This window comes from Tasmannia lanceolata, unplaced genomic scaffold (genome assembly GCF_043159265.1).
Source record: "Tasmannia lanceolata isolate RefF3 unplaced genomic scaffold, GAP_Taslan_0.1 ptg000013l, whole genome shotgun sequence".
NCBI classification, from domain to species: Eukaryota; Viridiplantae; Streptophyta; class Magnoliopsida; order Canellales; family Winteraceae; genus Tasmannia; species Tasmannia lanceolata.
Window position 1 is genome coordinate 43,421,144 of NW_027518690.1, and position 27,642 is coordinate 43,448,785.

Below are 27,642 nucleotides of genomic sequence, written 5' to 3' on the forward strand. Positions count from 1 at the left end.
TTGACCAGGGAGGGAGAAAGTGGGTTCCTTCACACTAATCTTTTCATCTTCGGCAGACCTATTCTCAAGCTTACTATTCAATTCAATTTGGGTTTGGACTGTGTGACCTGAAACTCTTAACATGGGTTGGCCTAGTAAAAGTATTTCAATATAGAAATTTATTCCATCTTAAATCATTCCCCTATTGAGGAAGTCTCCTAATGGATGAAGAGTCATGTGGCTACAATAGTCCATGGCTACATAACTCTCCTTTGATATATATATATATATATATATATATATATATATATATATATATATATATATATATAGAGGAAAGTGAAGCTACACCACCGGTGTAGCTAACTTAGCTACACCGCCGGCTTAAAATACAATGGGCCCACATTGTTTTGGTGATCCAAAGAATTCATTTGATTGGCCCTCACATAGATAGGGTGTCCACCAAAAATCAGCTCCATAGGATCATCCCAACCCTACGATTTGTGGAGGCAAAAATGAACGTGTAAAAACCTTCACAAATTTGTCCATTTTTGCCTCCATACTTTGAAGGGTTAGGATGATCCTATGGAGCTGATTTTTGGTGGACACCCTATTTATGTGAGGGCCAATCAAATGAATGGTTTGGATCACCAAAACAATGTGGGGCCATTGTATTTTAAGCTGGCGGTGTAGCTAAGTTAGCTACACCGGTGGTGTAGCTTCACTTTCCTCATATATATATATATATATATATATATATATATATATATATATATATATATATCTTCTCGAAGAGTTTGATGTTATCCTGTTATTACTCATGTAATCTTTAAACATCATGTCTATTTAATAAACAAGTAAGAAGATATTGCTTCTCTCTAATCTGGAGCTCTTAAGATTAGAGAGAACTAATATAATGCTTCTTTAGCTATTCACCTATGTTATGGTATTAGAGCTTAGAACCCGTATAAATCAGCGTGGGTAATGGTTTCACATTGGAAGTTCCACCATGTATTTCCATTGATTCAGTAGCAAGCCATCATAACATGAAGGGGTCACAATGCCTAGAAAGAATTGCAAGAGAGCTAAGTACTTAATGGCGAAGGCATTACGTAGAGATTTAAGTGGTGTGGATATATATCATAGCCTGATTATTGTTACTAGTAAGAAGTATATCATCAATGTAAACAAGTATGAAGATATGAATTCCATTCATTTGGTAAATAAAGAGAGGTGTGCTGGTCTTTAATCCAGAAAACCCAGTAGATTTGAAATGCTCGGCCCCAAAGCAATTAAACAAGATTTTAAATATATGATTATAAATAAAATGTAAGTGTGGGATCCACTTGAGGTCGTCTGTTTGGGGAATTTTTCGAATACATCTTAGCCGATCGAGGGTTGGATAGCTCATTATGGTAGTTAGACCAGATTTATCAAATACTAAGTTTGTGATTGAACCTTTTTGTAACATCAGATTAATGGTCAGATATTTAGATCAATGACCGAACAAATTGATTCACGCCACAACATCACAAGTGACGTGAGCCTCCCATTAATTGTAGGGAAATTATAAAAAGTAAAATTTATTTGAACACATGGCATGTTCTCATTGCAGGTTCCCTGCTAGGTGTTACTCTTGGTCTCCATATCATTTTCCTTTCCAAAAGCACAAAATCATTGCAATGGAGAGAGAGAGACTAGGAAGTTGCCTAAACTTAGGAAATTTTATTACTTCTCTTAAACCACCAATTCGTTTGGCATAAGGAGATTTCCTATTTAAAATTAGTATCTAATATCTAATCTAATCTAATATAAGATAGCTAGATGGGGGTTTCACTATTCACTCCTGAGGTGGCCGCGTGAAAGAAAAGGGGTGGATTTTTTGAATTTTTTGAGAGTCCTTTTTTTGACTTTTCGTTTTTCTCTGAGATTTACAGCATTGCTCTTTTACCATTAACCCCTTTACGGATATCTAACATCTATCTCTATGAGAAATTATTTGAGGGTAAAATCGTAATCTACATAGGAAAAGTTAGGGGTGGCCAACCGGTTCGGTTCTCGGTTCATTTTTTTTCGGTTCTCGGTTCTCGGTTCCATGAACCGTAAGAACCGAACCGAACCGTACTACACAATAAGACCGAACCGAACCGGACCGAACATAATCGGTTCGGTCCGGTTCGGTTCTTCGGTTCTAATGGGTAATTATTAATTATTAATTATAATTTATAAAAACTTTTAATTAAAGTTATAATATAAGTTACTTTCTTATTATAAGAATAGTATTAACTATTACTTATTAATATTATAAGTAATTTATATTATTAAGTATATGTATAATAGAAATATAAAAATATTATATATATATATATATATATATATATATATATATTCAAAGTTCGGTTCTTCGGTTCCGGAACTGAACCAAGAACATTAGACCCGGAACCGAACCGAAATTTTTCGGTTCTTCATCAGTGGAACCGAACCGGACCAAAAATATTTTTTTACAGTTCGGTTCCGGTTCGGTTCTTCTGTTCTGGTTCGGTTCTGGCCACCCCTACGAAAAGTACCAACCCAGGGTACATGTCTATGACAATTACGAAAAAAAACTACCAAGGAGAGCTAAGGACATATGACAATGACGAAAGAACTACTTTATATTACGCATGCAGGCACCTGAAGAGGAACAACAATTATGGAAACCTATATCGATTGGAGGGCTAGGATCAACCTATATTGATTGGAGGGCTAGGATCAACCTATGGAAATGATTTTACGGGCACAACCAATTGATGTTGTGTTCCATTACATGGACGGTTTGGATCAACATATAACTCGCTATAGATCGGAGGGTTCGGATCAACCTATGAAAATTATTTTTGGGGCACAACCTATGAAGGCAGTGGCCCATCTAATCGACGGTTTGGATCATCCGATGGTACGGTCCATACCGTACATTTTAATAAAGTGAGGACTGCGATCATCACAATACGGTGCGTAGTGGCATTATAAAATATGGTAGTGAGGACATTAGCACTATATAATTTGAAACCATCGTTGTTACTTGGATATTCCCACGTGGGTCGGGTTCAACCCGAATTTGGGTTGGGTCGGGTTGGGAAAAATCAACCCGAATTGGAAATTGGGTCGGGTCGGTTGGGCTGTCGGGCAACCCGACCCGACCCGAAACCCGAATTTGGGTTCTACCTCAAGAAGTTTTGTATATGTGTTTTTCTTTTTCAACACTTAAATAGTCTCCACAATCTACAATGGACGGTTTGGATAATCCTATGGTGCGGGCCATACCGTACTTAAATAAAGTGAGGAGTGTGATCATCAAAATATAGTAGTGCGGATAACATTTCCCTTTGTTAATTGTTAGTCCTTGTTTGGTTTGGATTTTGAGAACCGATTGTCAATTAAAAACTGATTATTGCTGAGTCACTATTGCTTCTCAAAATCCAAAACAACCCGGCTTCAGTTGAGGTTGTCAACAATTTCAACCATATCAAATCGGGTCAACTCGACCCGACCCAACCCGAATTGGAAATCAGGTTGGGTCGGGTTGAGGAATTTGCAGATCGGGTTGGGTCGGGTTGAACCCGGTCGGGATGGAAATCGGGAACTACTTTTCCTTATTCACTATGTGCGGGTCAAATTAGGGAAAGTTTGATCTCACGAATGCAGGACACCTGTAAAAATATTGACGAATTCTGGGCACCTTATGATGTGGTCTGTACAATTCTTTCTCGGCCCGTGCATCGTACGGTGTTTTTTGCTAGATGGGGGTTTCACTATTCACAGGAGAGAAAAGGGAAGGATTTTATGAATTTTTGGAAAATTCTTTTTTTGACTTTTTTAAACGAAGGCACCCATTCAACCCACATATTTTCAATCCTACGCCTCCTTTATGCTTTTTAACAAAAGCACCCATTAGAGCCACATAATTTTAATCCTACCCCCCTCCTTTATGCTTTTTAAATAAAATAAATCTAATGGGTGATCTTGACCATCAGATTTAAGAGGAGCAACATATTATGGAAACCTCTATAGATTAGAGGGCTAGGATCAGCTATTGAAATGATTTTTGGGGCACAGCCTATTGAAGTTGTGTTCCATCACATGGACGGTTTGGATCAACCAATGATGTGGTCCGTACAGTTCTTGGGCCACGTACGGGTCCAAGATTCGTGACCCGTAAATTTTCCCGGGTCATTTTTGACCTTCCCCGTGTCACCCGGACCCTTACGGGTCGGGTCAAACCCTCTCATTTTTTTCAAAATCCTTCAGAGGAACAACATATTATGCAAACCTCTATAGATTGGAGGGCTGGGATCAGCCTATGGAAATGATTTTACAGGCACAACGTATTGATGTTGTGTTCCATCACATGGACGGTTTGGATCAACCTATGATGTAGTCCGTACAGTTCTTGGGCTGGGTACGGGTCCAAGATTCGTGACCCGTAAATTTTCCCGGGTCATTTTTACCTCGCCCGTGTCACTCGGTTCGGGTCAAACCCTCCCATATTTTTCAAAATCTTTTTCATGGGCCCGAATATTAATTTCTTTTTTGAACTGGTCTATCCCCCATAGTTCGTTGGCCCAAAAATTAATTTCTTCAAATCTTTGAACAAGGTAGGCCCTACCTGTATTTTTCAAAATTAATTGTACCCACCACCCCATGATCCAAACCCTCCATTTCATAATCCTAGCCCTCCAATCTAAATAAAAACTGCATATTACGGAAACCTCTATAGATTGGAGAGTTGTGATCATCCCATGGAAATGATTTTTGGGCCACAACCTATTTACATTGTGGCCCATCAAATTAATGGTTTCATATGGTGTGGGTCGTGCATTAACATTAAGGCCAAATTTTAGGTCCCACCCATATTTTTCAAATGAAGTTTGCAATCAACGCCATAGGATAATTCAGGCCGTTCATTTGATGGGCCGCAACGCAAATAGGTTGTGCCCCCAAAATCATTTCAGCGGGATGATCGCAACCCTCCGATCTATAAGGTTTCCATAATATGGAGTTTCTCTATTGTCTATCATGAGAAGTTAAATATAATTTTTCCCCACTCCCCGTGCATCGCACGAAGTGTCCCACTAGTTATTCAGAAGGAGAGAGATTTAATTTCTAGGAAATTTTGTGAGTTCTGTTGGGTTACAAATATCTAAAGATTTAAAATACTAAATACAAGGGTGGACGTTTTTGTATGGAAAGAAATTTGTGATTGTTTTACAATGCTGGACGTGAGAATCTGAGATACAAAAATTTGGATTAAGTTTCCAATTAGGATGGGATTCTATATGAAAAATAATTTTAACGATGCTATTGAAATTCTATTGGTGGGATTTGGATGTTAAGAATGGTTTACTACTTTGAGAAACCAAGGTTTTAAATTTCACCGTTGGATCGTTGTTGCATTTGGAAAGTTAATTAAGAAGTTTCTCTCGTGAATTTGTTTAGAATAATTGTCTTTTGGATTCTTCTTATGGATAATTTATGTTTCTGCTAGTTGCACTGAATATCTCTTATAAGCAAGTATTTGTGGATGTTTGAGGCCATGTGCGCCCATGTGATTGGTTTATATTGTGGGCGTGCGTCATTGCCACAGGGACCCCAGTTTGGGGCATGACAGAAGTGGTATCAGAGCATAGGTTTAGCTTTAAGAACCTACAGGCTATAAGGACCCGTTAAAACCTTAAGATTGAACATGTAGGATGAGAGATGGGTAGGGGTGCAATTCGGGTCGGGGTGGGTGTCTTTTGGGTCGGGTTAGGTTTTCCTAATCCGGGTTGAGTTCGGGTCAGGTTCAAGTTGAGGGATTGGGCAGCCCAACCCGAGTGAAACTTGACATTTTTTTTTATCATTTTTCTTTCTTTTTTTAAAAAACTTTTTAGTAAGCTTAAAAACTCGGGTTGGGTTGCGTTCAGGTTGGAAAAAGGGTTCCTTGGGTTGGATTCAGGTTGGCCTAAACCTAACCCAACTTTACCTGAATTGCACCCTTAGAAATGGGTAGATGTAGGCAAGGAGTACCTAGGAAACGACACAATAGACTTATGTGTATCGGAGACGCCTGGTTAGCACATGAGTTAATTGTGTTGTAAGAACCATGTAGCGAAGTTGCGTGCATCGGGGACTCTCGGTCGACATGTGAGTGAGCGAGGTGGTGGAAGATGAATAAGTTAGTTGAGAGCTCCAAGGGCAATGTAGGTGGACAGGGAACACTTGGTTAACGTGAGGGTTAGCTACGTTGGCATGGAACAGCGTAGCGAACTCAAACGTACCGAGAGTGCTTGGTTTGTTTAGCATTGGAATAAAATAAAGTAGTCTTATCACATAGATTGTGAGCCTCTGATCTAGCATACGGGTTGGCTATATTGGGATTAGACAGTTGGCTATATTGGGATTAGACAGTGTAGTGAACTTGGGTGCACCAGTACTTGGTCTAGCAGGTGAGTTAGTTGTATTAGTATGAGGAAGCCTACTAGGCTATTGTAAACTAGGAGCATTTGGTTTTACATATGAGTAAAACTATGCCGGTATGGGACGGCGTGGTGGGTTCCAGCGCCAGAAGCACTTGGTTTGGCAAGTGAGGTAGTTGTGCTAATAAGAAGTAAAAATAATTAATTCGTGAGTTGAAGGGATGGCACATGGAAATTGAGAGTGCGGCTTCCATGGGAATGTGTGGTGTTTTAAATTTGATATTATCCTCTTATACATGTTGTTTATCAATACGGCAAGGAGGAGAGAGAGAGAGAGAGGTGGAATGATGATCAGCAAGAAGGGATTGGAGTCACTTTTTTGAGGTGGAATGATGATCAGGAAGAAGGGATTGGAGTCACTTTTTTCACAAACAACTTTCGCTCAAACTGAGAGAGAGAGAGAGAGAGAGAGAGAGAGAGAGAGAGAGAGATATTATGGGTTGGGAAAATTTACATAAACTAGTTAGACATGAGAAAGACTTGGATTGAAAGGAGTTTAGATTAGAAAGCAAGGATACCAACTGTGTTTCTATTTATAAGAATTTTTGGCCTTCACAAGGGGTGTTTCCTAAAAACCCTTATAACAGGTAATTTAGTGCAGCATTTAACAAATTATATGACTTCAATGAACCCAACCTAAGCCAAATTTGAACATATCTTACTAAGCAATAAAACCACTGACTTTAGGTGTTCTTTACCATCGCATTATTGGGTTGTAGATGTACAATAACTGAAGCAAAAAGAAGAAAGTCACTAATTGACAATTAACAAAACGAGTATCCCAAATTAAGGGTTTAGTATTATTCGATGCATGAATGCCTGACCCCTTAGTGGTGGGCCCAAGTTGCAGATGAACTACTTAGATCACTGGAAAGGTAGTCTTTATGTGTAACTTTTGTGTTTTGGGTAATATTTTAGGAGTTATATTGCCCTATTTTTAGGGGAATGATATCAGCACAACCATGTTTTAATAATTTCAGACCCATCATGTTTTTCTTTTTTAATTAGTATGTGAAAGCATTTTGGGAACTGTAATAACCTCTTGACAGCTCTTTAAATGCTAAAAGACAAGATACGTTAGTGAAGATATCAAAACATGGTTGTGCTGATATCATTTCTTTATTTTTGAGGAAAAGACTTCTAAGAGATGGGAAACAACTTAAAAAATGGGCATGCATTTTCATGAGATTTTATATGGTGCAAGGCTTTACACCATATAATTTCTTGCATTTTCATAATCAAAATGTGATAATAGAAAGGCAAAAATACCACTATTTATGGGAATGTCAGCATTTATTCCTCCTACTTTTGCAGCAAGACTAAGTCAAGACTGAGGATTGTCTATCAATCGAGACTCTTATCGGCATTGGACTTGTCTGGCCATTCTTGATGGGCCACAATGTAAATAGGTTGTGCCCTCAAAATTATTTCCATAGGACGATCGCAACACGTTTCCATAATATGCAGTTTCTCTTTAGATCAGAAGGCTAAGACCCTCCTATGAAAATCATATTTTGGGGTGCAACCTAAATGGACGGTTTGGATCATCCTATGGTGGGTGCCGTGCAGGTCATTTTGAAAAATATGGGTGGGGCCTACTCTCTTCAAAGATTTCAACATAATGTCATTGACCTTTCCTTTTCTTACTTTAATTTTTTTGAAGTATTTTCCTTAAAAATACGAATACGTATAAGTAATGAGTACTTATTTAATGATTCAAGCATCTCATTTCCTAGTCTCCAGTACGGATCCCATGCCCTAACAAAAATCTTTCCCTTTGCAAGATGCCAAGATTTTAATCCAAGCCCAATTAAAATCTCAAGATCTAATTGGATTGGGGTTTTTCGATTGCACTAAGGTAGGGCCCAGTATACCAGATACTGATATTATGTTTAGAGAAGATTCCTGCCCATCACGCATGCTTTCTCAAATTAGGGTTTCTCAAATTAGGGTTTCTCAAATTTTCACTATCCCATATCAATCAGGACACCTAGATTTCTATTTCTCTTGGAAATTTTCTCTTCGTTTCATCTAGGTCTGTCTCAAATGTTTTCTTGTAACAATTCACTTTTTTATTTTTTTCAATACCCATATCTCTTTTTCATTTAAGAACTTCAGATTGCAATTTTTTTCCAATTCTCATGTGTCTCAGATCCAGTTCTTGTAATTTCAAGCCTTAGATTTGTATCTAAATCATGGGTTCTGAGCCCATAATCCTTGAAATTAGTTCTGATGAGGATAATGGTTGGGATGAACATGATGAGGCTCCAATTGATTGGATTTCGGAGTTACTCGAACGCGTTGATAATCAAGCAGAGGAATCTGATGATGTTGTGGTTGTTGATGAACTTTCTTGTGTGCCTTCAAAACCCATGAAAGGTTTTGTGACTGATGACTTGGATGATGATTGTTTGGTTTTGGATGGTGACCCTGATAAGCCAATTTCAGTTATTGATAATACTGGGGATGGGTCTGATGATCTGCTCATTGTTGGGGAGAAGGGACAGGTTTGTGCCTTTTGATTCTTGTTCTTTTACCTTTTATTTGTTTGGACTTACTGTTTTTTTACCCATGTTTTAGTTTATATTCATTATTCTTATTGAGTTGGGTTAGGATGAATTTTATCTTTGCTGCACTCTTCATATCTCATGTGGTAAAACTGTATTAGAAAAGTTAGTGTTTTCTTCTTTTGCTGTTCTCTTCACAATTGATGTTCAAGATTTGTATAATGATGATGATAATAATGTTGTCATAGTTAAACTAAATCAACTACATATTTCATGTTGTAAAACAGTCGTAGAAATTTTAGAAGCATGTAAATATCTTTTGGTGTGAGGAATTTTCTTTTTTGCTGTTCTTTTGACATTTGATATTCAAGATTTGTATAATGATGATGATAATGATTTAGTCTTAGTTAAACTAAATCACGGCATGTTGTTCAGATGTTATGGTGAACAATTATTCATAAGGCTTTGTTCTGTTGCAATAACCTTTTTTCAGTTTGATTAATCAAGCTAGTTTTTTCTGGAGGTGTTCTAATCTCTGTCATGTTAGAGCTCTGTTGCATCAAAATCAGCCTTCTACTTCTTGTGAAAGGTTGAGATGATAAAAAAAATACTGTATAGCTAACACCAGGTCTCGGGGTACAAAAAGCAGTTTATTTTCCGTGCAGCAAAGTTAGTTGTGACCAGGGCTAGATGACTTCTTCTTCTTTTTTATCACAGTTTAACCAAAAGAGTACTCTTGTTTAGCCAATTAGGCATTTTATACTTTTGGGTTATGCGTTGGAATTACATATTCAATGTGTTGGGTTGGACCCTTGTTACCGGCCCTCCTGTTCCCTAGTTCTGCATTGAGTATCTCTTTTCTTTGTTTTCTCTGGCACCACTTCTTTAGATGGGCATTTTTCATTCAATGGACTCTGGGGCCACAACTAAAAATAAATTACGAGCGACTGTCTCTGTCGGAATTGTTAGGTAATCTAGTATATGGTCATTGGGATCAGATCATTTGAATGAGAATCATCCAATTAAAGCATGCCAGACTGGCTATTTCCTGTATGAAATCCATTAGTGTTCTACTCTGCCCACTTTATATCCTGTATCTAATACACATGATGGTCGATCGCATTCCGGGTATGTGGACTTTCAAGGCAGACTCTGGGTCTTTGTCCCATTTTATGGCTATATCTTTGCTTTCTAATTTTTTTTAAAGCATTTTGAGTCAATGGTGTTAAATTTCTTTTGGGGATAATAGGTGTATCATGAATCAAGTTTCTACCATCTTTAGAAGTTTGTAATTGTCAATAATATGGGGCATAAGTGGAGTGACATGTTGGAGGGACATTCTAAGACAAAAATATCAGTTTAATAAGGAGATCAGATACAGATTAATCAAAGGACACCGGATAAAATTCTAGCAAGTAAGTGGTGTCATGAATCATCATTAAGGGAGGCATTCCCTGATCTACTTAATAAGAAGGCCTTCGTAAAAGATTGCTTTAAGCAGGCGGAGGGGTGAGTAAATTGGATCATTATTTTCGTACGCAACTTCTTCGATAGAGAGATAGAAAGGGTGGCTCAGCTTATGGAATTATTGGACTCAGGACTCGTGTTACCTCAATAGGAATGGAACGGACAAAGGGTTTAAATCTAGTGTTCCTTTAGGGTGTTTTCTGCAAAGTCGTACTACTACCATGTAGTTCCTTACTTTACTGTCTCAAACTTAGCTAGAGTATGGTGCACCCAGGCTCCTCCTAGATTATGTGAATTTGGATGGATGGCCTTCTTGATAAGATTATCATGGTGAACCACCTGCAAAGCCGTAGAATCTTAATAGTCGATCATTGTGCACTTTGCTTGGAGGCAGTGTAGTCAGTAGACCACTTATTCATACACTGCAGGATAGCTAAAATTAGACGACCTCCTACAGTGTTGGTACTTTGGGGCCATATCCTATCAAGATTTGGTATTTCATGCGTTTTTCCGCTAAAAGTGTAGGACCTCCTACAATGTTGGTACTTTGATCATTGGCAGGAGAAAGGGAGAATTTTATGGAGTGGTCTGGTAGGCTACCATGTGGGTAATTTGGAAGGAAAGAAATGCCAAAATTTTCAGAGGCATGGAAAAAAAAAACCCTATTCATGTATACTAAGGTGATAGCGCTAGCCATATTATGGGTGAAAATCCTTCACAGTTTTAGATTCACATTGTAGTCCGATCTCTACCGATGCTAGAGAGAGATTATCGTTTTAGCCTTTTAGGGAATATGTAGAGACGGACACTTCTACGTGGGTTGCCCCTACCCTGGGAAGCTAAAGCTAAACTTTGATGGATCCTGTTTAGGCAACGCGGGACCGATAGATATTGGAGGACTACTAAGGGACAAAAGGGGGATGACGAAATGGGCATTTTCTTGATCTGATAGGGATTGCCAATTCCAATGAAGCAGAAGTGAGGGCCGTGCTTCGGGGATTCAAAATGATTGCGAGTAGCGATATAGATAGCCTAATTGTGGAGGGTGATTCTGTTAACGTCATAATGTGGTTAAATAATTCTCATCCTCACCCACGGAGGGCCGCACATTTCATTGAGGATATTATCGATCGAGTCACAATTCACAATATATCCTTTTGTCATGTTAGGAGATCGGCAAATAGCGAGGTGGATAGACTTGGTAGGATGAGAGCGTTGAGAGACCCGGACAATTTTTTATTTTCTCCCTTTTTTTTGAATGGTAGATAGTATTAATAATAGCGAAAGGAGACCGAGATGGTCAATACAAATAATACAAGATCGAAGAAGGAAACAAAAGAAAAATATCAAGGGGGGAGATAATTAAATCGATCCAATCTTTCTCTAGATACCCCATCTTTAGCTATCTTATTTGCAACCCCATTTGCGCTCCACTTGACATGATAAGCGACTATTTGTGAACCTCCAATATTATCTTGAATTTAATAAAAAAGAGCCGCAAATCTCCAAGGAGTTGGGTGAGTTCCATTAAACCACATAATTACATTCTTTGAGTCTCCTTCTATCTCCACTTTTTCCAATTCAACATTGTTTAGAAGTTTGATTCCATGGTATATGGCCCGCACTTCTGCCTCATTTGCATCTGAAATACCTATTGGGTCTGAATATAGGCCCAGATGAGATTTCCTTGGTCATCTCTTAATACTACGCCTATTCCGGATGGACCCTGATTCCCCATGCTGGAACCATAAAAATTAAGTTTCAATAGTCCTTGGGCGGGTGGCTCCCACACTTGATCCACTTTGGGTTCTTCCCTAGCTTCATTGCAAATCACTCTCCAACCATACCGGCAGACGCAAATGCAAAGCTAGGGATGGTTCTCACCCAAGATATTGTGACTGCAATCATCTTATTGAATAGGAAGAGTGGTCTCTTAGAGATTCCTTTGAAAACCCGTGCGTTTCTCTCCTTCCATATTACCCATATAGTAGCAAGAAATGCTACCTTCCATAGAATCTTCCCTTTTCCCTTCCATGGAGTCAATTCCTAATTTTTTAGCAATTCCGCTAGTTTGGCGGGGAAGACCCACGCTACACCAAATCTTGGTAACAATCTACTCCACACCTTTCTTGCTACTTTGCAATGTAGCAATAAGTGATCCACCGTTACCCCGGCTTCTAAGCATAGGGCACACTGATCGGTGATTAGTATTTTTCACTTCCTCAAGAAGTCGACTGTCTGTATCCTTTTTAAGATTGCCGCCCATGCAAATACACAAACCCTTGGGGGTGCTTGGATGCTCCATACCTTGGCCACTTTAGAGCATACAAGCATGGGACTAACTAGTGATGGAAGGATTTTACCGAGAAATCCCCCCCCCGGCACGAGTTCCAAATCCAAATTCTTTTATCTTCCCCAAAGTGATTTATGTAATATCTTTCCAAAAAGATGCCAGCAATCTATCCATTGTCTCAAGCTCTCAGTAAAAAAAAAATTCCTTCTAAACATTGAGTCCATATCACTACGTTCTCCCTGCGAGTAAAGCAATCCTTGACCATCAGATCTCTCACTACTGCAACCGCATACAAATATGGGAACAATTCTAACAAAGGTCAAGGCTCACACCATTTTGATTTTATTCCTCCTTGATTGAATTCCCATTTTTGCATTATGATTTTTCTTTTCATCTTTGTCGGATGTTCTCCTTTCCTTTCATTTAATATATTCATTTGCCAATAAAAAAAACACGTTGAAGGAAAGAAAGGGAACAAGAAAGGAATCAAGATCAAGATCACGAAAATATCAATATGAAGAAAAGATCTAGAACGAAAAAAAGGGGGACGGATAAGGGGGGTAGAAGAGAAAAAAGGAAGATAAGAGTTTAGGGATAGAAAAATTGACTTGATATGAAGCGTTACACTTCAGAAAATGTATCACATCCAATCAATAAAAGCATCACTTTTTATTCATATTTAACTGTTTTCACGGTCAATAGACCTTTCATCTTTATAGGTTGTGCAAGCCATACGGAAATTGAAAAAGAAGAAGGAGAAGACTCCTAGTCCTTGTTGCAAAACAATTCCTACTCTAATTCGGACTCGTATTATACTTAAACTATTAACTCCTCACTTGAAGTTAATAAATGAGGAGATAGACTCTCCAAATCTCCAAAGCCATTTGGCCAACATTGCATTATACATTCCTTTATTATTACGGATACTTAAATCCCCATCTCTTTTAGGTTGAAAAACTTCCTCCCACTTTACGACATGAAATCTTCTTTTTGTACAATCTGCCTACAGGAAATTGTGGTATATCCTCTCAAGGTGTTGTATAACCCCCCCCCCCCCCACCCCCCCGGCCCGGCCCGGCCCGGCAAGGCATTTGATTGGAGGCAGATAATAAATGGGAAATAAATAAAGTGGGAGGGTCCCAGAGCTTTTTCTTCTGGGGTTTGCCACTGCATAACAGGAGACCCATGTGTTTACTATGAAACTGATCCACTTCATACCCCCAATAGTCCCTGCATCTCTCACAATTCATATGTAGAGATATTAATTCCCATCAAGACCAATTTGCAGAAATTATTTCTTTGCCTAGTCACCATTTCATAGCAGCAGAGAATAGATTTCAACTTCATGGCTTTATCTTCCTCCGCAATGCTAAATAACAGGGCATCACCCACATCTTGTAGACATATGAATGTCACCCTAGATTGCCCAATTTAAATCCCTCAACGAGGCCGGTTCGCGTACTCTTTTCAAAAATTCTACTCAGAGTGTCCGCCGATATCGTAAAGAGGAAAGGTGATTAGGGATATCCTTGTCTAGGACCACGAGAAGATTTAAAAAAGCCTTTTGGTGACCCATTTATAAGGATGGAGAACCAAGTGGAAAACAAGCATATTTTATCCAAGAGCGCCATCTGTTGCCAAACCCCATTCTATCCATAATAGAGTCTAAGCATTCCCATTCTTTTCTATCATACGCTTTCCCTATATCAACCTTACATAAAACTTCTTTAATTGAATTCCGAACCTGGTATTTAACCATCTTGTTGGCGACCAAAGAACTGTCTAAGATCAGTCTTCCTTAAATGAAGGCATGTTGATTAATAGAAAAAACTCTGCTCGTAACCTTTTCAATCCACTCAACCAGAACTTTGCCCACACCTTGTACAAACAGCCCACTAGATTGATAGGATGAAAGGCTGATATCCTCTAAGCCCCATCCTTCTTTGGATAAGAGTAACGAAAATATCCGTTATGCGTTCATCCAACTCCAGCGACCCGTGAAAACCTTTAAAAAAGCCAGTAAGTCTTATTTCACCACCTCACAACATAGTTCAAAAAAGACATCAAAATCGTCTGGACCCGGGACTCTTCAGTGAAAGCTTCCTCAAGAGTAGCATCATCTCTTAAATCAAGCTGCTCGAATTCTATCCCTTCGGCGTTGGGAACCAAGAACTCTTAGAGGCATACAGGGATTTATAATCACTCGAGGCCTTGTCGACAATGTCCTCTTTGCTATTACACATAGCGTCAAATAGTGGATTTTATTGCCTCGTTTTCTTTGCACTAGCAATACCATGAAAATATAACAGTTCTGTTATATTCTTCCAAGGTTTTCTCCTTCACATTTATCTCCCCTTCTTTCACAGAATCCTTGTCTTCCTTACATCGACAAGCAAAGAGGCCAGTATGAGTGCTTCGTTCCACCGGACTGATGACAGGGTCGATCGGAAAAATATAGCAGTTATGTTGTATTCTTCCAAGGTGTCTCCTTCTCAATTATCTCTCGTTTTGTCGCAGAACCCTCATCCTCATGAGTGCTTCGTTCCACCAGATTGATGATAGGGTCAATTGGACTGTTCCTTTTCGCAGACCTTTCTTTTTGACAAGGAGATTGAGGATGTATGAGTGCTTCGTTTGTCACAGAACCCTCGTCCTCATGATTATTGATAGACAAAGAGTGTATGAGTGCTTCGTTCCACCAGATTGATGATAGGGTCAATTGGATTGTTCCTTTTCGCAGACTTTTTTTTGACAAGGATATTGAGGATGTAGTGGCATTAATGTCTTGGTTAGATTCGATGCCTCTTAGACGTATGGGGTCGATTAGAGAGTTTGGATTTGGAATTCTGGGACTGTGTTCACGGTTAGACCCTTCCTCCTGTAGATGCCCCATCCATAGTCGTGATTGTCTCCTCCTAGGCATGCCTGGACAAGATTATGATAGTGGACCATCTTCGTTACTAGCTAGGGATATCTACGGCTTCTGTAGTTTGTGCGGCACCAAGGTAGAGACAAGATCATTTCTTTATCAACTTCAGGTTTGTGATGGAGGTTTGAGCTTTAATCTTTGATCTGTTCGAGGTGTTCTAGGTATTTCCTAGCCATATTGCTTATTTTTTTGACACCTGATCTCTTGCCCTATTGCTTGCTAAAGGGTGAAGGCTGTGGTATCTTGCTCTCCCCTCTGTTTTGTGGCCAATCTGGAAGGAAAGGAATCAAATGATATTCAGGGGCTCTAACATGAATGTTGGGCAGACCCAACAACTAATATTCTCTACCATTATTCAGTGGGTGACAACCATCCTGCATATATCTGAGTCGGAGTCTTCCCTGTAATATTTGTGGGATGCGATTAGGTATAGCACATTTCACTTGACAGATAGACCTTCTCCCTGCTAGGTTCTTCTGCCACCCGATTTCTTCAAACTCAATTTTGACAGGTTGAGCCTGGGGAACCCTGGTCCATTATGCTATTGGTGGTCTCCTGCGCAACGCTGATTTTGTGGTGAGGTGGTCCTATTCTGGGCCGATTGGGGTGCCTAATTCTAATAAGGCAGAAGTCTTAGCTCTACTGCATGGAATTCGCCTTCTAGACCCTTCTCTTTTCAATTTGTTGATCGCTGAAAGTGTGGTAAATTTGAACCTGAAGCTGGTTCATTTTACCTTTCAGGGTCATTTTCAACTTGGTCGGATTATTATTTATTAAGAGTTCTTAAAGAACCTGTTTGTTTTGCCAAAAGCAAAAGTCTTGGAACATCTTGCTGCCATATTACAAGTTCATCCAACTACTGAGATCCATTCACCTAAGCAACCCTATTCTTCTCTTCAAGAACTTTCATTTTGACAAGCTTTGAATCCAACAGTTTTAGAACTCACCCGTCCTTGGCATGCAAGTAGTCCTTTCAAATTTCCTCTAGATTGGGAAGCCCGCCAACATTTCTGCTGAAATTTTGATGTCTAAACAGCTCTAAGAGGACTGCAAATTTCTGCTCCAAACAGTCCTTGTCTGCTGTCCTGAAACTGCTGCAAGTCACTACTGTTTTTTTTAAATGGCGCTGCAAGTCTCTACTGTATTTGGTTCAATCTTGGAAGTGAATCCATAGTCCAACAACTAGATCGTTCTCAGTCAGGCCAGTATTCCTTCTGCCAATGGAGCGATGCATCAAACCTTAATTCTACAGCTATGATAAGTGCGAGGATGAGTGCCTTCGCTGGATCAACACTAGCGAAGTATGTTGGGTGCATTACGGTATGAGCCAGCAGGAGATGATTCAATTTGCTAGAGGGACTTTTACTCTTAGAAAAGGAGTGATGCAAGTATGAGCCGACTCCATGTGGAGACTCATTGAAAGTAGTGACGCCAGTCGAGGCAACCTCCACTCAGCAGATGGGAGCAAGTCCATGATCACTTCATGAGTGTCTATTCACCAATCGCTTATCAGCAGCAGCGTGAGCGGAAAGCGCGTCAAGAGCGAGGGGTTAGATATGTAAAACAGGAGAATGGCATTCGAAGCCCTCCTAGAGCAGTTTGAGAGAGCACAAGCATAGACACATACATCATTTTCTCCACCCTGAGGATTCACATGATGATTCGAGAGAGGAGGTTGAGATAATCATTTCAGATCCAGACAGTGACGGCGACGAGCTTAACACTAGTGATGTTGATACTAGTGGTGAGCTTGATGTTCTTGATAGTGAGGCCAACAATGATGATGATGTTGAGGCTATACGACAACATGCTAAGACAAAGTCTATAGCTCCGCTAGTGAGCAAAGATTTATATGAGGAGCATACACATACAGATGTTGCAGATTACATTTCCTTTGCCTCCATTGCAAAGGAGGTTCCGGCAGACATTGTTATCATTGATATGGTAATGCCTTTAAATGCTACTCGAGCCCCAGAGGAGACCACATGCAGAGTTTGACATCTATTCCATTTCGCACTGGGAGATTTGTCACCACACCGCCACATTTGCAAAAATGATCCATTTTTTATGACATTCATGGGTCAGATTGACTTCTACGGACTACTCCAATAGATATAGTGGATCATATTCATAATTGATCCATGAGGACACGCTGGACTGGAGCTGATGCGAACTCGAGGGCAAGTTCTTCTCAAGAAGGGCAGTTTGATGCAGACCATCGCTTGACGCATCGGCTCTCCATTGGATTGCATTAGCCCAGGGTAGTTCTAAACTTCTAATGCTATTTTTGTGATAGTCGTTTGTAATTTCTCTTAAGTGTTGTCCTTTCTTGACTTTTCTTATAGGAGTAGTTATTTTGTTATGTGGTAGTTGTAAGGGCTGGTCTATATAAAGCCCATAGTCTCTCATTTTCTTTAGTTATGAGATTTGAAATCAGAGTTGTAGATATTCTCTTTGAGAGATTTGAAAGAGTGTCTCTCTTTTTCATTTTTTTTTGAATTTTTAAATACCTCTTTCCAATGGACCTTTTTTTCCAGGGAGCCCAACTTATTAACGCTTTTTTTAACTGACCAGCCCATTAACGTTCCAGGATAGAATCTTCATTTACTGAGACTTTTCCGGCTCTGCTTCCCTTTGGGGCTTTTCTAAGCTCCCAATGATTGCTGGTTCTTATTATCTTTACGCCTTTGCTCCGAGCCTTCGTAATTAACCCCAAATTTCAGCCTAGCCCGTTCTCTGAGAGAGTGTGTTCCTCTTCTCATCTATCCTCTTATTTCTATCATTTTGAGGTTGAGATGGATTCCATGATAGAGATGGGCTATTATTTCCAGTTCTTCTTTCAAATTATTTCTTTTCTTTCCTGTTGAAGGCAAGAATCATTCAACAATTCCGCACTTGATCGAGCTCTTGCGTCCTCGTGCCCATGGCGTAGATTGAGACCTGCATTTCCTGCAAAATACCAAAAGGAACTTTCATATCATAAGTTATCCTATCATATCTTCATTTCTTTTCATGTTGCAGGCCAAAATCTGCTGGAATTTCATTTTCTAAGAACGGAAAAGCAAGAGGATATCAGATCTTGCACCGATCTGATCTTAACCTGTCAAAACCAGTGAGATCTGGTTTGTCTCTACACACTTGAAATTCGAGTTCTGACAAACGAAGATCACTTCTGCAGCCACCTGCATCAGTAGGGGTGGTATAACAACATGATGTAGGATGGGCACAGAATGATCTTTATACATGCAGAATACATGCAGCTATGATACCAATTGACGTAGAACAGAAGGTTGATCAATTGTAAAGGTCCTTGAAATTTGGTTTCTTGAAAATGTTTAGAGAAATGTTCAAGAAAGTTAAAGATTTGATTAAGATTGTAGAAATGTTCAAGAAAGTTAAAGATTTGATAAGATTGTAAAAACAAAGGTAAATATCAATTAAGGTTGCTTATACAGGGGCAAAGAGTAACAATCAATTCATTTTAAAAAAAAAATTATTAAAGATTAATAAAGATCGGTTATAAGGGATGAAAGATTAATAAAAAATGGTTATATGGGTGAAAAAAATTGGTGAAAGTTGGTTCTTGAGTGGTTGGGTAGTTTATAGGTTGTGTAAGGGAAGAGATTAGACCTGGCAAACGGGTGGGCCGGGCCGGGTTTTACCCAATCCGTACGGGTCCGGTTCTTACGGGCCGGGTCATAAATGACCCGGAATTTTGCGGGTCACAATTTGGTGAAACCGGACCCCACCCGTACGGGCCGGGTGGACCCGCGGGTCACCCTTTTTTTTTTGTTTGCTTTTTTTTATTCTCACACTATAATAGGATAATCCAAACCGTCCATGTGATGGGCCATAACATAAATAGGTTGTGCCCAAAAAATCATTTCCATAGGATGATCCTAGCCCTCTGATCTATGGTGGAATTGCATATTATTATTTATGGAAACCTCTATAGATCGGAGGGCTAGGATCATCCTATGGAAATGATTTTTGGGGCACAACCTATTTAAGTTGTGTTCCATCACATGGACGGTTTAGATCATCCTAGGATGTGGTTTGTACAGTACTTTCTAAAACATACGGGACTATAAGAGCTTATATATACCATATAAAATCAAAATCATTTGGGTTTTTACGGGCACCCGCTGGTCCACCCGGCCTGGTCCAGTTTTCACGTGACCCGTACAGGCCGGGTCAAATTTCAAACAGGTCACTAGCTAGTGACCTGGATCCCATAAATTACGGGCGGGCAGGCCGGGTGGACCCGCGGGTCCGGGTCACTTTTGGCCAGGTCCAGAAGAGATCATGGGTTGATTTGGGTTGTAAGGACATCTAATAGGAGATGGGGTGTAGAAAGGTGCAAATGGAAGGTGAAAGACAACGTGGAAAAGGGAAATAGTGAAGGTGGAATGAGGATATAGAAATATAAAAGCGAATGTGAAATAGCATGCGGGAAAGGCTAGATCTAGGTCGATGAATTAAGGTTATGATGATCGGTGATGGCTTAGGAAATAAAGAAAAATAGAGAATAATTGATGAGAGAAGAAGAAGAAGAAGAAAAGAAGGAAAAGGTTTATGGATAAAACTGCATCACATCAGGGGTCTCCTAGGCATCACACCATAGGATCTAAGGCATCACACCTTAAGGCAAAGGCACCACACCAACTCAAAGCAAAAAAAAAAAAGATTCATCTTCCATCATGAGAAATAAGGCCATATGCCATACATATTTATGGATGAAAATGAATCCCATAATTTTATAATGACAAAAGACTAAATATGACAGAGACATGGGCTTAATTTTCAAAAAAATAAAATAAAAAAATGACAAAAACTCAACTCCTAATGACTTAAGAAGTCCCAACACATGGGCCTTTCCTACCACAGATAGACCACGAAATCTTCTTTTAAGTTGCAAGGTGGGCCCTTGAGATCACTTAACAACTTAGGACATTATTTGCAAATGACTTGAATGACCCTACCATTTAAGATGTTCATAATACACTTATGGGCCCCATATTTTTTTTTGAAAGATGACATTTTATTAATATTAAGATCGCAAACGAGACCAGGAGTCCCATCCTGCTTTACAGAATATTAACAAGTAAACGATCTAGGCATACCCGAGCCAATTCAAAATACAGAGACTGAAATAACCTAACCTAACCTACTACTCTCTTCCTTTCCACCACCTTTCGTCTTTACAATTGCCGTAACGATTTTGTACCGTTACATCTGTATCTTTTTTAAGACTTACCGGTAAAACAACTTTTCTAACATGGACCAAAGTTGCACCCTAAGCTTCTAAACTTCTAGATCTATCGCAACCCTCCAGGAGGGAATATCAACTAGAATATCCAGACGAGAAAGTCTAAGCGAAAGACTGAATCTCTCAAGCCATGACCATTGAATATTGTTCTGGGAATAAGCAGATAATTCTCAATACTATTAGGCATATTAACTAACTGGGGTGTTCCTTAACAGGATTTGCCATCTACGAATTTTATCAGTAACCTTCGATGCTTAAGATCTTTCGACGGATTCTACCCCCTATATTCCTCCTTTAAATTCTAACTGATCCCCTGTAAACCTGAGCCCTCCTCATACAAGAGCTACTACTCATGCTTCTTCCCTAACTTTCTTCCCCTCCTCTTTTTCTCTAATCTCCTTTTCTTCCTTATCTCTTACCGCCATTGCAAGAAACATATGTTTGGTAGCTTCCTAGTTCTCATTATAATTAATCCCAAAAGCATCTCCCATTGATAAGAAATTAGCAAATTCATTTGGGATTGGTGGTCCACTCAATAATTCTTCTGGATTATAATCAACCCGCTTTTCCTTACTTTTGGAGACCCCACCAAGCCTTTGAGGTTCCTCCGAGAGTTGATCTTCTTCCTTCCCTACAAAGTCTGGGATAGGCTCCACCTGAGACCGGCTGATCTCTAGGTCCCTGATTACAGAACTTCTTCCCTACTCCCACAGGCGCTGACGAGTGCGCCTTTCCTTTTCTAGCACTTTGCTAAACATGGGGAGCTCGGGGAAGGGGAGGGGGGGGGGGGGGGGGAGGGAGGTGCAATTCCACATCACTCGTCGATTCAGAGTGATTAAGGTCGATCCTGGTGGAACTGGAATAAGTTCTTCTTAGCTTAGCCCAATGCTTCTTTAGCGGACTGAGTGAAGCCTCGCAGGGGGTGGGAGATTCCTTCTTGGCTAGCTTTTCATTATAACGCAGATCCTTCAAAAGCTCAATGTCTCCGGTGTCAAAAGAGAATTCCTGGGCACTAGGGGTATCTCCACCCCGACTCGGACCCTTTGCTGACATGGCAGGCGAAGAGATGTTATCAAAATTTCTGTGAATCTTCTGTGAGTCTTCGATGAGTCTCCTCTTTCTGTGATCCTCTTTTCTAAAAGTGCCTTTCAATTTTCTTGTGAACACAGATAGACCACCTCGAGTAGCCAGCACCTGAGCTTTCGAAATAGTATTTTTACGCCGTAGGTTACCTTTTCCTATACGCAAGCGCCGTTCCTTAGAATTTTTACTTCCAAAATTAAATCTGTTTTTTTTTATTTTTAGGGCTCTTTTCTCTTTACTTGAATTTAGTATCAGCTCTCAACGATATCTTTCTGAAGGGCCTTTCCTTTCATGCCTCGAGCTGCAGCATTTAATGTTTTCGGAGTTGATTTGCCTTCAGACTGATCCCACCTTCCGGACGCAACAACCACTCTGCTTTTTGACATTCTATGCGACATGATGGATGAAGGGTCAGGTAGGGGTTTTTCAAAATTCAAACTTGGGCCCACCAGCAGCACCCTTGCCGTATCGCCACCCTCGGGATTAGCGTTTGACACCATTTCCGGTGGGACTGCCCTTGCCGGCAACCGAATAATGGAACTCTACTCAGGGCCCTCACCCAGAATATCCTTATTGCTGGACTCCCCCATTACCGACATCGCCTGACTATTAATGCTATCCTCAGTAATCACCTTAACTCCATGGAGTAAAGGCTGGATTCAACTCTTAGGTTAATGGATGAGGGGATAGACTTCCAAAGTGAAGTTAAGATTAGAGCCGAGGCATAGGTCATACAATGATCATGATTACCCGAAAGTTGAGACTGAATCACCTAACCCAGGTGCTGTCCTAGGGTCTCCACGGTTGTCAAAGACCATGCGTGAAGAGGGATTCATAAAATCTGACCCTAATGGTTCTAGCACCTGTGTTATATACCAGAAACCAAGATTGAAGGGCGGAAAGATACCCCCCCAAAGCATCACCTCCACACCTAAAAATGGCGGAAGCCTGCAACTCTGTCTCAAAGCAAAAGAGGATATCCATTGAGTTGATGGAGTAAGGCTTTGGCAGATCCTGAATACCCCAACATTTTTTAGCCTACTCCCATACGTCTTCTAACAACCATGATCCATTTTTGAAACTCCCAATAAGACATCTCTTAAGACTCTTCTTTCTCTCCTCTACCAGGGTATTCGGGACCTCAATTGCCAGAGGTTCTGCATGAATATCTGCCTGAGAGGGGCTGGCTTTAGGTTTCCAGACCATGGCCGGAGCCCGTTTGGTCTTAGGTTTTGAGCATTTTCTACAGATATCCCGCGAACCGAAGTTTTTGTATTGACATTTCGGGCACATCCAATCCCTGTCATTGGAAAGCAGGCGTCTGTTAGATTCAGTGGGGCGACGACCAGGGATTCTTCTAGCCCCGAACTCCAACCGTCTTGCTCTAGTGCCCCTATCCTCGATACTTGCCAGGGACCCCGAGTGGGATCTGGGGGAAGCCCATTGGGGCCAACCCAAGTTTTCTCCTTGCCCAACCAAACTTAAAGTCGTTCGACAACAAATGTCGAGTATCCCCAGAGATTCAAAGGCTTCTAAAGCGGGATATCTTGACTCTATGGAGTTAAAAAAATGAACTATTGTATGATCAAGGTTGGAACCACACGAGCAAACAATAGGGTCCCCCAGAAATCCACAGCCAGCGGTTACCGGAGGAAGAATCCGACGGCCTCTAAAAACATCTCTAATAGTCATCTTGATTCTCTAGATATGGGCCCCATTTTAAACACCTATAACTTAAAGAAACCAAGTGATATTGACGGTAAAAGATTGGGGTACGCCTCCTATAACTTAGGGCCTTAAAAGGCACCTAAAATTAAAATTTGGACCTTGGGATGGTCCCCCCCCACATTCTGTCTTCTTTCTTCTTCTTCCTTTATCTTCCTCCATCCTATTTGCTTGTGGATGGTTAATTAAAACTTTAAAAGTTCAATAGTATCAATACCAAATTATTTACAGGACTGCCACCCATAAGTGGAATAAAAGAAAATGATTAATCGATGCTTTATAAATAGTGTCGCATCTCATAAATCTCTGCTATTGCATAGTCGTTTCATGTAACTTAGTTTTTGGGAGAAAAGGGGGGAAAGAGAGGGGGGGGGGGGGGGGGGGGGTGTGTGTGTGATCGTAAGGCTAGATTTCAGAATCTGAACAAATTCGAGGGGTTTTAGATGTGATTTTAGTTTTTTTCAGTTTAATCGTATTGAAATTGGAAGCATATGTCGTGAAAATATCAAGATCTGAGTTCCGAACATTAATATGTGAATCTTAAGAACTTCTTCAAATTTAACTGTGTGGAGTTATAATGTGACTCCCTCAGGTCAAAATATCAAGATCACCGGCCAGTGACGGTGAGCTTATCTGATTGCTGGCACCCAATGCCAATTTGCCTTCAGATGCCCACTGGTTTCATGCCAGGTCGAACCATCTCGACAAGTTCAAATTTGTTAGCAAATATTGGTTCAAGTGTCGTAATTATATTTAACCAGTTCTATAAGGGTATGTTAGGAATAAAACATTCTTTACCTCTGTAAGGTTTATATCCAATCGCCGTCCTGGTATTTTAATTCACAAGGACAGTATCTACTATTTACACCTCTTTGTAAGGGTATGTTAGCGATAAAACATTCTTTACCTCTCTAGGGGCCTTTATACCAAATTTTCTGATATATGTGTTGGTGTATCTATCAAATGAATAAAACTTTTGTTCATGTAACCCAACTCTGGCCTCAGAACTTCACATGACATCAGAGTCAGCCAAACGTGGGGCCCTAGGGGTGATCCTTGACTGGTTCATGCAACACAAGTCCTATCAGATCTGTTTTACGAATCTTTTAAATTAAAATAGGATCCTTCTCCGATGTCTTTCTCATCCCAAATCTGAATGGGTTTGACCGGCAAGAGTGCAAAGCGTTCTCATTTCAATTAACCAAATGGCCGTGATTCACAATACACATTATGCACGTTTTCTTGTGATGCGGGATTGTTGATCTGATGCATCATCACTGGGATTAGCCTACAACAGATTTTGATTTCATTCATTTCGGTGCAACCAGTAAATACAACAAAATTGAACTAATTAGATCAAAGCCCTTTGGCGTTTTGCAGTGAACAATAACATTTGAAGGAGACGACTGCTAAGTAGTGGTTACAGACCATAGAATTTCTATGATTGTTGATCTCAGGTCTCTTGATAAAGCAACTAAATATTTTTAACTTTCAACAGACATAATCTTTGTGAGAAATCTCTTCAAATAGCAATGGTTGGATGCACTATGTATTTGTGTAACCAACTTTCTATGTATTTAAATATCTTTGTCCTGAACGTGTTCGATTGATACCTGGTTGAGAAGGGATGACAGAGGTTCTGAGAATCATATCCCTTGGGGCATATGGAACCGTGCAACCCTGAAGCGGGAGTTTCAAGGGTTAAGTCTGAAAATATGGCTTTCCTATCCTGTAAAAAGATATTCCTTGTAGGGATAGGGCATGAGAAACCTGCTGCTCCAGTAGAGCCTAGTTCAATTGCCAAGGTTGTACCATGCATGCACCCATGGATTTATTGTGTAGTTATCCTTATTTGTATGCCGCATTCTTGTACGCCTACATGCCATTGGCCACTTTTTCCTTCTTTTGTGTCTACGAGTATCAAACTGTTTTACTATAGGTGCTGAAGACTTTTGTACTCATTCTGGATCATTCAGTCACATCACTGACTTTATATGTGTACTGATTGGTGCTGCAGCTTATCTTCCGACTAATTTGAATTATTTTTGTTATAGCAATTTGATTGATTAATTAGGCTCCCTGGATAATGAAAGCGTAGAATTCATGTAAGCAGCTTTATGGATTGGAACTCCTAAACATAGCTCTCCATTTGCATGATTTGAGATATGGGTCATGACTAACAAATTGTTATGTTCATTTTGCAGATAGCATGCAGAGACTACCCCCATCCACGGCACCTATGCGCTAAATTTCCTTTCAGCACCACTCTACACGAAAAGCATTGTGACCTGGTAATCCTTCACTTCAAATTTCTTGTTTTTTTAGTGCTTATGTTTTTTAATATTCATCCTCCGATGCCTGTCATGAATTTTGTTAGTAGATTGATCTTTGCATAGTGAACGCAGTGCCACTGTTATGTCTGTGATAAAAGCGCCCCATGTGCCTACTGGGCTACCAATGCTTCCAGTACCGATCATTGCCATTCTACTGATAAATTGGAAATATGGAGAATTCAGAGGAAAAGTTTCAAGCAAGGCAACATAGGAGCACCACCCATACAAAAGCCCACTGACACTACTCTCTCGATTACACCGCCCTTGCATAATTATGAACCAACTCTTTCTCCCTCTGGATCTCTTGGCTTCAGCTCAATTTCTCTGCGATCCCCGCTCTCCAGATCGACTCAAGTCCGTGCCTGCTCAGTAAACAACATTGGTAAGCCGATTCCCACAAGTTACGGACATAAGCAGCGGTCAAAGTCACCTTTCTATGGAAGAAATAGAGATCAGTTTCCAAACATATCACATCAGTTGATGCTAGGGGGACAGAATACGCGTAAGGAGAGGGTTGGTGGTGGTACTTTAGGTCCTCAACTCACTCCTACCTATTCAAAATTTAAAAGAGTAGGATCTTCACGGCCTGCTTTTCCATCGATAAATCGGTCTGGATATTGTTCTTCTAATAACAATCAGATGTACACCCCAATATCACCAAGGAATCAATCTCTTCAATCTTTTCCAATGTCGCCCGACAACATTACCTCGGGAAAATGGCAGGAATTTCTTCTTGGCAATGAAACAGGACTTGATACTTTTCAGAACACAAATACCAACGACAGTTTCACAGATTTCCATCAGTATACCGTCTCTTCTCAACCGCTAGCATTTAGTCAGTCTCTCCCTCAACCAAATGTCAACCAAAACATCTCTCTGTTCGAAAATCCTTCTCCAAATCCATCCAATCCAAATCCCTCGGATTTTGGTACTTGGTTAAATGATGCTTCACAGAGCAACCCAGAATATGTCTCAGCAGCGGACCCCCAACTTACTAGTGTTGAGCCATCAAAGGCGTCAGAAGTCACCCAATGTCCACAGAACGCAACGGGATCTTCTGATTTTGACTTTGAAAGGTGGATTTCTTCTCTAGAGGAATCCATTCCAGAGTCCGCGACAAATCCAGTACTATCTCCGCTAGATTTTGCCGCATCTCAAGCCGCAAACTCTGACCCAGCGATGCTTTTGTACGAGTTTGAGAACCCCTGGGGTGGTCTAGCACATGTTTAGTTGAGTAAATCCTTTTTTATCAGATCAGCTCTTGGATCAGGTGCAGTCTTTTTTCCCCTCTCTGTTTCCTGATTTATTTTGCTGATTCTGAAAAGGGTATCTCTTAAAAGGCTTTCTTGGGTCGTACTTTGTTAAAGAAATACCTTTTCATTGTACAGCTTAGAAGGTGAAATGCATGTACTTTGTGACACGGTGTGCTCAATAATTGTATAGCGTGGTGATTTAACCGTGATTATACATCATGAATATTATTATTGTTATGTTACGAATATCTATTATGGTAATAACCAGTTGTAAACTTTTGATCCTCAGCATTTACAATCTTTAGATATC

The 27,642-nt window shown here is 40.1% G+C and overlaps 1 protein-coding gene across 2 annotated transcripts; it reads left to right on the forward strand.

The window, feature by feature from the left end:
* The first annotated feature begins 8,215 nt into the window (after window positions 1–8,215).
* Window positions 8,216–27,623, forward strand: RIN13 (RPM1 interacting protein 13). Of its 2 annotated transcripts, XM_077394755.1 has the most exons (4): window positions 8,216–8,508; window positions 8,626–8,980; window positions 25,951–26,037; window positions 26,152–27,623. In XM_077394755.1, exons 2-4 carry the CDS (start codon window positions 8,669–8,671, stop codon window positions 27,307–27,309), a joined length of 1,557 nt encoding a protein of 518 aa, XP_077250870.1. In that variant the 5' UTR covers window positions 8,216–8,508; window positions 8,626–8,668; the 3' UTR covers window positions 27,310–27,623. The 2 variants fall into 2 exon arrangements, with proteins under 2 accessions (XP_077250870.1, XP_077250869.1); XM_077394754.1 differs by having other exon boundaries at window positions 8,217–8,980.
* The last annotated feature ends 19 nt before the right edge of the window (window positions 27,624–27,642 follow it).

Excerpts from the sequence above, each read along its gene's own strand:
- RIN13 (XM_077394755.1), top strand. The coding sequence starts at position 8,669 with ATGGGTTCTGAGCCCATAATCCTTGAAATTAGTTCTGATGAGGATAAT. Across the intron at positions 8,981-25,950 it reads TTGTTGGGGAGAAGGGACAG|ATAGCATGCAGAGACTACCC; the intron begins GTTTGTGCCTTT and ends TTCATTTTGCAG. Across the intron at positions 26,038-26,151 it reads ACGAAAAGCATTGTGACCTG|TGCCACTGTTATGTCTGTGA; the intron begins GTAATCCTTCAC and ends TAGTGAACGCAG.